The 12,790-nt window shown below is 40.5% G+C and overlaps 1 protein-coding gene across 4 annotated transcripts in view; it reads right to left on the bottom strand.

The window, feature by feature from the left end:
• Nucleotides 1-12,790, bottom strand: part of LOC137423255 (cryptochrome-1) — a 48,743-nt gene that overhangs the window by 16,090 nt on the left and 19,863 nt on the right. For all 4 annotated transcript variants that reach the window (XM_068110196.2, XM_068110206.2, XM_078771143.1 and 1 more), the window contains one exon: nucleotides 3,820-3,962. In XM_068110196.2, the coding sequence (XP_067966297.2) occupies nucleotides 3,820-3,962 (143 nt within the window). The remainder of the gene's footprint in view (nucleotides 1-3,819; nucleotides 3,963-12,790) is intronic.

Below are 12,790 nucleotides of genomic sequence, written 5' to 3'. Positions count from 1 at the left end.
ATGATTAATAAAATGCTATTCAGTTGCTTTTAGATATTGGTTTAAGGTTATCTGATTTGTCTTTAGGTATGGTTTTAAAACAAGAAAACAAAAAAAAACGTTATACAATATATATATATATACTGAAACGCAAAAGAAACTTACCACCTTTGAAACCTTTAAATATCAACAATAACACTGCGTGTAGTAAATGTGTGAACTTATTTGTGGACAATAGTGTCCTCACTGTCAGACAAAACGGTCACGGATGGTCACTTGAACCTTCAATGGTCACTTCATAGCACAGCTGTTGAACAGCCGTTTTGACTGTCAGTGATTAGCCAAGGGGTACGGGATGATTTTAATGAGCTGCACGTGATGTCTTGATATTGGCTTTAAAAAGGCCAGTGCAAAATGGGCATTTCAATCAACATGCCACGATTGTCAAGGGATCAACGGCAGCGTGCCCTGGGCATGCTGCAAGGTGGACTGAGCTACCGTGAGGTGGCACGTCGCCTTGGCTGTTCACACCAGACGATATCGGCCCTGGTGGACAGAGACACCCTCCACAACTCTGCAGATGACAGACCTCGATCAGGGAGGCCAAGAGTCACCACTGCAAGGCAGGACAGGCAGATGGTCCGAAGTCACCTGCGGGATCGATTCCGTCCAGCATCCCGCACTGCGGCAGAAACTCCGGGGCGTGCAAACCCACGGATCTCCAATGATACTGCACGAAGACGACTGCATGACTATGGCCTGACTGCCAGAAGACCATACAGAGGCCCCGTGATGACGGCTGCCCATCGGCCCAACCGACAGACATGGTGCCAGCAGCATCAGCGGTGGACCTTGGCGCAGTGGAACGAGGTCGCTTTCAGCGATGAGTCAAGGTTCTGTGTGGACAGTCCTGATGGGCGTGAGCGTGTCTGGAGAAGAACTGGCGAGCGATATGCCGATTGTTGCGTGCGTCAAGCCAACAGGTGGGGTGGCCCAAGTGTGATGGTGTGGGCCGCCATATCAGGCCGATACAGGACGCCACTGGTGGTTGTGGATGGGAATCTTAACGCCCAGCGGTATGTGGATAACATCCTGCGACCTCATCTGCTGCCATTCCTGCTAGACCACCCAGAACTGAGAACCTTTCAGCATGACAACGCTCGTCCCCATGCTGCTCGCTTTACCACTGCATTTCTCCAAGGTGAGAACATCAACACCATGCAGTGGCCTGCGCTCTCCCCTGACCTGAATCCCATCGAGCACCTGTGGGATGAGCTTGGGAGACGCGTAGTTGGCAGGGCCAGGACATGGGCAGAGCTGCTTCAGACATTGAGGACTGAGTGGGACAGAATCCAGCAGCAATCCATCCAAAGACTGGTAGGCAGTATACGCCAATGATGCACTGCCTGTATCCAAAACAATGGTGGCCACACGCTATTGAAAGGGGACTGACATTGCACCCTGTGCTGTTCTGTACTGTAGAACAAACTGATGAGATGGTGTATCTTGGTCAAAAACTTGACATGTCATCAATAAAATGCCAATGTTTCAATTAGCAATTGTTGGTTTGTTTTATTTTGAACTGTTACAATTTTATTACATTTCAAACAAGTGGTAAGTTTCTTTTGCGTTTTCGTTCTTTTTGAAGTTGGTCAAAATGGTCAAATTTTTCGGTCAAAATGCCCATTTTGCACTGGCCTTTTTAAAGCCAATATCAAGACATCACGTGCAGCTCATTAAAATCATCCCGTACCCCTTGGATAATCACTGACAGTCAAAACGGCTGTTCAACAGCTGTGCTATGAAGTGACCATTGAAGGTTCAAGTGACCATCCGTGACCGTTTTGTCTGACAGTGAGGACACTATTGTTCGCAAATAAGTTCACACATTTACTACACGCAGTGTTATTGTTGATATTTAAAGGCTTCAAAGGTGGTAAGTTTCTTTTGCGTTTCAGTATATATATGTATAAAGGGGGAAAAACAAACAAACAAACAAAAAAAAAACAATATATTTACACACACACACACACACACACACACACACACACACACACACACACACACACACACACACACACACACACACACACACACACACACACACACACACACACACACACACACACACACACACACACACACACATACACACACACACACACACACACACACACGAAAAAGAGTAAGTACACCGCATGTAAAGTTTTGACTTTTTCAACATATTTCAACATACAGCTATTTGATCTTCATTTCAACAATATTGATAGATAAAGGTGATATAATACAACAAATATCATGAAACATTTACATTTTGTAGTCCATTGTATAATTTAAATAAACATAAATGCAAATTTCGCATGTAGAAAAAGTAAGTACACCCCTACATTTATCACTCCTTCAAATACCTAAAATTAGAATCAGGTGCACCAGCTCAGATGCAAATGATTAGAACACCATTAGAGAGGATCTTGGAGGAACCTGTCTTATTTAAACCTCAGACATTTAGTTTGGTTTGCTCTTTGTTGTTGAAGTGTGCGGCGTCACCATGCCTAGATCAAAAGAGCTCTCTGGGGCCTTCAGAAAGAAGGTTATAAATGCCTACGAGTCTGGGAAGGGATTTAGAAAGATCTCCAAACAATTTGAAATCAATCCTTCGACGGTCCAGAAGATCATCTACAAGTGGAGAAGATTCCAAACAACTGCCAACTTCTTCAGGCCAGGCCGCCCCAGCAAGTTCAGCCTGAGAGCAGACCGCAAGATGCTGAAAGAAGGCTCCAAGAACCCCAGAATGTCATCATGGGACCTACAGGTAGCTCTTGCCACTGTTGATGTCAAAGTGCACGAGTCTACCATGAGAAAGAGGCTGCACAAATTTGATCTCCATGGGAGGTGTGCCAAGAGGAAACGTTTGCTGTCCAGAAAGAACATCAGGGCAAGACTAAAGTTTCCCAATGAACACTGAGGCAAAGACCAGCACTTCTGGAACAATGTGCTCTGGACAGATGAGTCAAAGGTAGAGCTATTTGGCCACAGTACCAGAAGACATGTTTGGCGAAAACAAAAGACAGCATTTGAGCACAAGAACCTGATACCAACTGTAAAGCATGGTGGTGGAAATATTATGGTTTGGGGCAGCTTTGCTGCATCAGGGCCTGGGCAGCTCACAATCATAGAATCCACTATGAATTTTTCATTGTACCAGAGGGTGCTTGAGGATAATGTGAGGTCATCTGTCGGAAAGTTGAAGCTCAACATAAGGTGGACTTTGCAACATGACAATGACCCTAAACATACCAGTAAATCCACCAAGGAATGGCTGAAAAGAAAGAAATGGCGGGTTCTGGAATGGCCAAGTCAAAGCCCGGATCTAAATCCCATCGAGATGTTGTGGGGGGATTTGAAACGAGCTGTGCATGCAAGAAACCCCTCAAACATCGCACAGCTGAAAGAATTCTGCATGGAGGAGTGAGCAAAAATTTCTCCCAGTCGATGTCAGAGACTGGTACACAGTTATAAGAAACGCCTACTTGGTTGTTTCTGCCAAAGGGGGCAATACCACCTATTAGAGCCAAGGGTGCACTTAATTTTTCCACATGTTAAATTTGCATTTATGTTTATTTAAATATACAATGGACTACAAAATGTAAATGTTTCATGATATTTGTTATATTATATCACCTTTATCTATCAATATTGTTGAAATGAAGATCAAATAGCTGTATGTTGAAATACGTTGAAAAAGTCAAAACTTTACATGGGGTGGACTTACTTTTTCACGTGACTGTATATTTTCCACACATATTTTCCGGATGACAAACTAGAAAAATGCAAGCTCACTTGTCCAGATCATAGAGGGTGTGTGAGATCTGCACATGCACTTCCACGCCAGCTTTCGAGGTCAGCTTATTGATAGCGGCGTCCCGTTCCCTCCCAAAAGGCTCGGAATCGTACTCAAACGTAAGCCGATTGATACTCCACTCCTGTAACAGCAGGCAAGGAATATACCTGGAACTCAAACTCATTGTGGAGCCATTATGCATGTGTATACCAAACGCAGCACTATAACAGCTCGGCCATGGCGTCAAAACTCACTCGTAGATGCTTTGTTGCAAATGTAAAACTTAAGTGCCGTATAAACGCTGGGGCCATTTGTGTTGGAATATGAGAACTGTGGCTGGATGAGTACGTCATAATACGCCTGTAATGTGCTGTAGTTCCAAAAAAATAAAAACAAAACTCTTCCTCTTACAAGAAATGCCACACAACAGGAATGAGCTGTAAACTCGTGCGTACATCTGACCTCCAAAGATAGCTCAGTGATATAATTTCATGTCTATTGGGTTCAAAGACAAAACAGTGCCAAAGTTGGACACAATGTAAACAGCTGTAAGTGACCCGAGTCAAATGATTGCCCGTATAGAAACAATTACATGTTATCTATATGATCTATATATATATATATCTATACTGCCTAATGCCTATGCAACACCCGCAGTAATCTTCATCCTGATGAAGCAGCACTTGCACAGAAGGAAGGAAGGAAGGAAGGCAGAAATCCCACCTAATGTTTTGACCTGTTCATTTCTAGAATCCCATTTTGACCTATTATTGTTTCCCATTCCCTTATTGCAAATAATTAATCGAACGTAATCCATAGCTTTGTGTGCATAATCCTTTGTGCTTTGTTGAGTTTTGCGCACCCATCATGATTGTATTGTATATGCTTATTAAAAAATGATATATTGGTTCACGAGTTATCAAACAGGGTGACCACTATATTCGTCATGGGTGTGTGTCTGTCTGTGTGATGTCTGTCTGTCTGTCTGTCCGCAGCATAACTACCCGATGATATCATCCGATCTTGATGAAACTTGGGTGGGAGGATGATATCATGATCTAGTTGTGTCCTGCCTAGAGTGGGCGTATTGCGCCCATTGTCGGCGGAGCGACACCCGAAAAAGATGTCTTTTTAGGGGGTAATCAAGTTCAAGCTACATCTTCTCCGAGTGAGTTGGTGGAATCTGACAGGGGTTTCGGTATTTGGTTCGGCCAATGTCATGTGTCTAGCCCCACGGAGGTCGATTTTTCATTTCCGCCCCAAGGTCAAGGTCACAAGGTCACGAAATTTAGAAAAGTCAATTTTTGATGGTTTTACATTGTTCGCTTCCCGATAGGGTGAAATGTCGTACATGATCTTATATTATCACATACATAATGAAATACAAGTTTACCAACAAATTTCAGAATCTTCAACCTTTGACCTTTGAAGGTCACAAAGGTCAAATTTTCAAAGTTGTCGGAATCGAACCGAATTTTCGGTATTGTGTAGCTAACTAACCTCATAACTGATTATACATTATTTTATATCTCATTTCAAGGTCAGTAACCTTCGTTTTGACATTTCCAGGCCAGCACCACACACAATTACGTACAGCTGGCTCTTAAAAGCCTGCGCACGCAGCGCATTGGGGCCCTTTGTAAATAGGCATGTACACCGCATGTCGGGGGCCAACACCTGCCATGTGGGCCCCCGACCCCCCAGTCCGGGCCTGTTTCGGTTACAGTCCGTCCTTTGTCATTGAATACCACTCGCTCGTGAACCATCGTCGTCTCCTGACTCGTTTTATTTTTATTTTACACCTTACAGTACATTCAGAAAGTATTCAGACCCCTTCACTTTTTTCACATTTTGTTATGTTGCAGCCTTATGCTGAAATCGTTTAAATTCATTTTTCCCCTCATCAATCTGCACTCAATACCCCATAATGACAAAGAGAAAACAGGATTTTAGAAAGTTTTGCAAATTTTTAAAAAGAAAAAACTGAAATATTACATTGACATAAGTATTCAGACCCTTAACTCAGTACTTAGTTGAAGCACCTTTGGCAGCGATTACAGCCTCGAGTCTTCTTGGGTATGACGCGACAAGCTTTGCACACCTGGATTTCGGGATTTTCTGCCATTCTTCTCTGCAGATCCTCTCAAGCTCTGTCAGGTTGGATGGGGACCGTCGGTGGACAACCATTTTCAGGTCTCTCCAGAGATGTTCCATTGGGTTCAAGTCAGGGCTCTGGCTGGGCCACTCAAGGACCTTCACAGAGTTGTCCCTAAACCACTCCTGCGTTGTCTTGGCTGTGTGCTTCGGGTCATTGTCCTGTTGGAAGGTGAACCTTCGACCCAGTCTGAGGTCCTGAGCGCTCTGTTTCAGGTTTTCATGAAGGATATCTCTGTACTTTGCTCCGTTCATTGTTCCCGCAACCCTGACCAGTCCCCCAGTCCCTGCTGCTGAAAAACACCCCCACAGCATGATGCTGCTACCACCAACCACCATGCTTCACCATTGGGATGGTATTGGGCAGGTGATGAGCGGTGCCTGGTTTCCTCCAGACATGACGCTTAGAATTGAGGCCAAACAGTTCACTCTTGGTTTCATCAGACCACAGAATCTTGTTTCTCACAGTCTGAGAGTCCTTTCGGTGCTTTTTTGGAAGCTCCAAGCGGGCTTTCATGTGTCTTTCACTGAGGAGAGGTTTCCGTCTGGCTACTCTGCCATAAAGCCCAGATCGGTGGAGTGTTGCAGTGATGGTTGTCCTTCTGGAAGTTTCTCCCATCTCGACACAGGATCCCTGGAGCTCAGCCAGAGTGACCATCGGGTTCTTGGTCACCTCTCTTACCAAGGCCCTTCTGCCCCGATTGCTCAGTTTGGCCGGGCGGCCAGCTTTAGGAAGAGTCCTGGTTTTTCCAAACTTCTTCCATTTAAGAATTATGGAGGCCACTGTGCTCTTGGGAACCTTCAATGCAGCAGAAATTTTTTGGTAGGCTTCCCCAAATGTGAGCCTCGACACAATCCCGTCTCTGAGCTCTGCAGGCAGTTCCTTCCACCTCATGGCTTGGTTTTTGCTCTGATATTCATTGTCAGCTGTGAGACCTTACATAGACAGGTGTGTGGCTTTCCAAATCATGTCCAATCAATTGAATTTACCACAGGTGGATTCCAATCAAGGTGTAGAAACATCTCAAAGATGATCAAGAGAAATGGGAGGCACCTGAGATAAATTTCAAGTGTCATAGCAAAGGGTCTGAATACTTATGTCAATGTGATATTTCAGTTTTTTCTTTTTAATAAATTTGCAAAACTTTCTAAAATCCTGTTTTCTCTTTGTCATTATGGGGTATTGAGTGTAGATTGATGAGGGAAAAAATTAATTTAAACGATTCCAGTATCAGACTGCAACATAACAAAATGTGAAAAAAGTGAAGGGGTCTGAATACTTTCTGAATGCACTGTATTTTGATTGTATTGTACACCGCACCTTTCCTATGCCATCTCCAGGCATTGCAAATCGTCATTGCCGGGCACCGAAGGGGGCTTGGCAGTGACGCATGCTGAAAGGGAGTACTCAGTTTTCACTCTGGTTGTTTGTTTGTTTGTTTGTTTTCTTGCTTTCTTGTTGTACACCGCTCCTTTCCTATGCCATCTCCAGGCATTGCAAATCGTCATTGCTGGGCACCGAAGGGGGCTCGGCAGTGACGCACGCTGAAAGAAAGTACTCAGTTTTCACTCTGGTTGTTTTCTTGTTGTACACCGCTCCTTTCCTATGCCATCTCCAGGCATTGCAAATCGTCATTGCCAGGCACCAAAGGGGGCTCGGCAGTGACGCACGCTGAAAGAGAGTACTCAGTTTTCACTCTGGTTTCTTTCTTGTTTTCTTTCTTGCTTTCTTGCTTTCTTGCTTTCTTTCTTGTTTGTTTGTCCGGACGATATCTCAGCCATCCTTTAAGCTAGGAAGCTGAAATTTCGGCACAATAGTGAGCAAGTCCTTTGTCAAAAACGGTATTTTTTTTTTTGATTAATCAATAAATTGAGGAGTTATTTAATTATTAGCGATTAGTTAAGTACTTATTTACTACTACTCGTGTGATGGGATGATCTGCCAGTTTCCACTCCACACTGATGACGGTAACGGAGCTAAAAACGCATCCATGGATCGATTCCCTTCACCATGGGGTGGGTTGGCGATTTTCCAAGAATATGCTTCTAAAGCCTATCGAAGCTCTGCCATCAAATACTGCAACCCCCGACACACACACACACACACACAGACACAAACACAAATACAAACACACCCCTCTCCCCCCCCCCCCCCCCTCTGCCATCTGCCAAACTGCCTCTGCCCCCTCTGCCATCCCTGGTGTTGGGCTAGTGGATAGGGTGCCGGCTTAGGATCCTAGGATCCTGGGTTCGAATCCCGGTCGATTGCTGAATTAACGCCAGGGGGGTTGACTCAGCCTGTCATCCTTCCGAGGTCGGCTAATTGAGTACCAGTTCACTGGTAATTCCCTGTTTGTCGTTAAAGGCGGCAAAAAGGGTTGGCGTCAGGAAGGGCATCCGGCTGTAAAACATTGCTTCAAAAAGGGGACCGAAAAACAACAACAACCACGGTTCCCGAAAAAGGCCAACCCCCGCTTTGCGGGGAAAAATGGCCTCTAAAGGTGGTTATTTTATATTATATAATTAAGTACTTATTTAGAACCCTGGTGTTGGGCTAGCGGCTAGGGTGCCAGCTTAGGATCCTAGGATCCTGGGTTCGAATCCCGGTCGATCGCTGAATTAACGCCAGGGGGGTTGACTCAGCCTGTCATCCTTCCGAGGTCGGCTAATTGAGTACCAGTTCACTGGTAATTCCCTGTTTGTCGTTAAAGGCGGCAAAAAGGGCTGGCGTCAGGAAGGGCATCCGGCCGTAAAACATTGCTTCAAAAAGGGGACCGAAAAACAACAACAACCACGGTTCCCGAAAAAGGCCAACCCCCGCTTGCGGGGAAAAATGGCCTCTAAAGGTGGTTATTTTTTTTATTTATAATTAAGTACTTATTTAATTAATCAAATTTCCTTTCTCTTCTGACCATTAACTCAGGCACCTTTTGAGTTAGGAAGCTGATATTTGGACATGCCAATGACCAGGTGATTTGGCTGCAAAGGATATTTTTGATTTATTAATTAATCAATTAATCGATTAATTATTTAATTATTCGATTAATGACAAAAAATTTTTTTTTTTTAAAGTTACAGATTCTGATGAAATAGTGGTAGTTTATGTGTTCTCTGACCAAATTGATTAATAATTTAATTTTTTTATGATGATTATTTATTTATTTTCATTATTAATCATTTATTTATTTTCTTTCTCATTTGGCCAATATCTCAGGCACCTTTTGAGCTGGGAAGCTAATATTTGGACATGAGTGACCAAGTGATGTGGCTCTCAAGGATATTTTTGATTTATTGATTAATCATTTCATCTATTAATTATTTATTGATTAATCGATTAATTATTTATTGAGTAATCAATTAATTATTTAATTTTTTATAAATGACTTATTTAATTAATTTCTAAAAGATACATCTTCGGATGAAGCACGAGTGCTTTAGGTATGCTATTAGCCAATTGATTATGAAAATATTTCGTGATAATCTTTTATTGATTTTAATTATACAATTAATCAATCAATTAGTGTACACCTCTCCCTCCCAATGCAGCCTCTATGAGCTGCACTGCGGTATTGCCGGGCGCCAGAGGCGCCCCGGCAATGCCGCGCTGTAGGATATTTAATTATTTGGCAAGGGGGCGGTGTACTTTGAATGTATGTGTACTTGTCAAGGATATTTTTGGTTTATTGATTAATCATTTAATCGATTAATTATTGATTGATTAATCAATTAATTATTTAATTTTTTATTAATGACTTATTTAATTAAATTTCTGAAAGATACATCTTCGGATGAAGCACTAGTGGTTTAGTTATGCTATTAGCCAATTGATTATGAAAATATTTTGTGATAATCTTTTATTGATTTTAATTATACAATTAATCAATCAATTAGTGTACACCTCTCCCTCCCAATGCAGCCTCAATGAGCTGCACTGTGGTATTGCCGGGCGCCAGAGGCGCCCCGGCAATGCCGCGCTGTAGGATATTTAATTATTTGGCATGGGGGCGGTGTACTTTGAATGTATGTGTACTTGTTTGTTTTCTTGTTTGTTTGTCCGGGCGATATCTCAGCCATCCTTTGAGCTAGGAAGCTGAAATTTCGGCACAATAGTGAGCAAGTCCTTTTTCAAAAACGGTATTTTTTGTTTTTTGATTAATCAATAAATTGAGGAGTTATTTAATTATTAGCGATTAATTAAGTACTTATTTAATTAATCAAATTTCCTTTCTCTTCTGACCATTAACTCAGGCACCTTTTGAGTTAGGAAGCTGATATTTGGACATGCCAATGACCAGGTGGTTTGGCTGCAAAGGATATTTTTGATTTATTAATTCATCAATTAATCGATTAATTATTTAATTATTCGATTAATGACAAACAAATTTTTTTTTTTAAAGTTACAGATTCTGATGAAATAGTGGTAGTTTATGTGTTCTCTGACCAAATTGATTAATAATTTAATTTTTTATGATTATTATTTATTTATTTTCATTATTAATCATTTATTTATTTTCTTTCTCATTTGGCCAATATCTCAGGCACCTTTTGAGCTGGGAAGCTAATATTTGGGCATGAGTGACCAAGTGATGTGGCTATCAAGGATATTTTTGATTTATTGATTAATCATTTCATCTATTAATTATTTATTGATTAATCGATTAATTATTTATTGAGTAATCAATTAATTATTTAATTTTTTATAAATGATTTATTTAATTAAATTTCTAAAAGATACATCTTCGGATAAAGCACTAGTGGTTTAGTTATGTGATTAGCCAATTGATTATGAAAATATTTTGTGATAATCTTTTATTGATTTTAATTATACAATTAATCAATCAATTAGTGTACACCTCTCCCTCCCAATGCAGCCTCAATGAGCTGCACTGTGGTATTGCCGGGCGCCAGAGGCGCCCCGGCAATGCCGCGCTGTAGGATATTTAATTATTTGGCAAGGGGGCGGTGTACTTTGAATGTATGTGTACTTGTCAAGGATATTTTTGGTTTATTGATTAATCATTTAATCGATGAATTATTGATTGATTAATCAATTAATTATTTAATTTTTTATTAATGACTTATTTAATTAAATTTCTGAAAGATACATCTTCGGATGAAGCACTAGTGGTTTAGTTATGCTATTAGCCAATTGATTATGAAAATATTTTGTGATAATCTTTTATTGATTTTAATTATACAATTAATCAATCAATTAGTGTACACCTCTCCCTCCCAATGCAGCCTCAATGAGCTGCACTGTGGTATTGCCGGGCGCCAGAGGCGCCCCGGCAATGCCGCGCTGTAGGATATTTAATTATTTGGCATGGGGGCGGTGTACTTTGAATGTATGTGTACTTGTTTGTTTTCTTGTTTGTTTGTCCGGGCGATATCTCAGCCATCCTTTGAGCTAGGAAGCTGAAATTTCGGCACAATAGTGAGCAAGTCCTTTTTCAAAAACGGTATTTTTTGTTTTTTGATTAATCAATAAATTGAGGAGTTATTTAATTATTAGCGATTAATTAAGTACTTATTTAATTAATCAAATTTCCTTTCTCTTCTGACCATTAACTCAGGCACCTTTTGAGTTAGGAAGCTGATATTTGGACATGCCAATGACCAGGTGGTTTGGCTGCAAAGGATATTTTTGATTTATTAATTCATCAATTAATCGATTAATTATTTAATTATTCGATTAATGACAAACAAATTTTTTTTTTTAAAGTTACAGATTCTGATGAAATAGTGGTAGTTTATGTGTTCTCTGACCAAATTGATTAATAATTTAATTTTTTTATGATTATTATTTATTTATTTTCATTATTAATCATTTATTTATTTTCTTTCTCATTTGGCCAATATCTCAGGCACCTTTTGAGCTGGGAAGCTAATATTTGGGCATGAGTGACCAAGTGATGTGGCTATCAAGGATATTTTTGATTTATTGATTAATCATTTCATCTATTAATTATTTATTGATTAATCGATTAATTATTTATTGAGTAATCAATTAATTATTTAATTTTTTATAAATGATTTATTTAATTAAATTTCTAAAAGATACATCTTCGGATAAAGCACTAGTGGTTTAGTTATGTGATTAGCCAATTGATTATGAAAATATTTTGTGATAATCTTTTATTGATTTTAATTATACAATTAATCAATCAATTAGTGTACACCTCTCCCTCCCAATGCAGTCTCAATGAGCTGCACTGCGGTATTGCCGGGCGCCGGAGGCGCCCCGGCAATGCCGCGCTGCAGCATATTTAATTATTTGGCATGGGGCGGTGTACTTTGAATGTATGTGTACTTGTTGTACACCGCTCCTTTCCTATGCCATCTCCAGGCATTGCAAATCGTCATTGCCGGGCACCAAAGGGGGCTCGGCAGTGACGCACGCTGAAAGAGAGTACTCAGTTTTCACTCTGGTTTCTTTCTTGTTTTCTTGTTTTCTTGTTTATTTTCTTGTTTGTTTGTCCGGACGATATCTCAGCCATCCTTTGAGCTAGGAAGCTGAAATTTCGGCACAGTAGTGAGCAAGTCCTTTGTCAAAAACGGTATTTTTTTTTTTTGATTAATCAATAAATTGAGGAGTTATTTAATTATTAGCGATTAATTAAGTACTTATTTAATTAATCAAATTTCCTTTCTCTTCTGACCATTAACTCAGGCACCTTTTGAGTTAGGAAGCTGATATTTGGACATGCCAATGACCAGGTGATTTGGCTGCAAAAGATATTTTTGATTTATTAATTAATCAATTAATCGATTAATTATTTAATTATTCGATTAATGACAAAAAAAATTTTTTTTTTA

Source organism: Myxine glutinosa, chromosome 1, assembly GCF_964187855.1.
Source record: "Myxine glutinosa chromosome 1, kmMyxGlut1.1, whole genome shotgun sequence".
NCBI lineage: Eukaryota > Metazoa > Chordata > Myxini > Myxiniformes > Myxinidae > Myxine > Myxine glutinosa.
The sequence above is the reverse complement of the archived record's forward strand: the minus strand, read 5'-3'. Positions and strand labels throughout refer to the sequence as shown.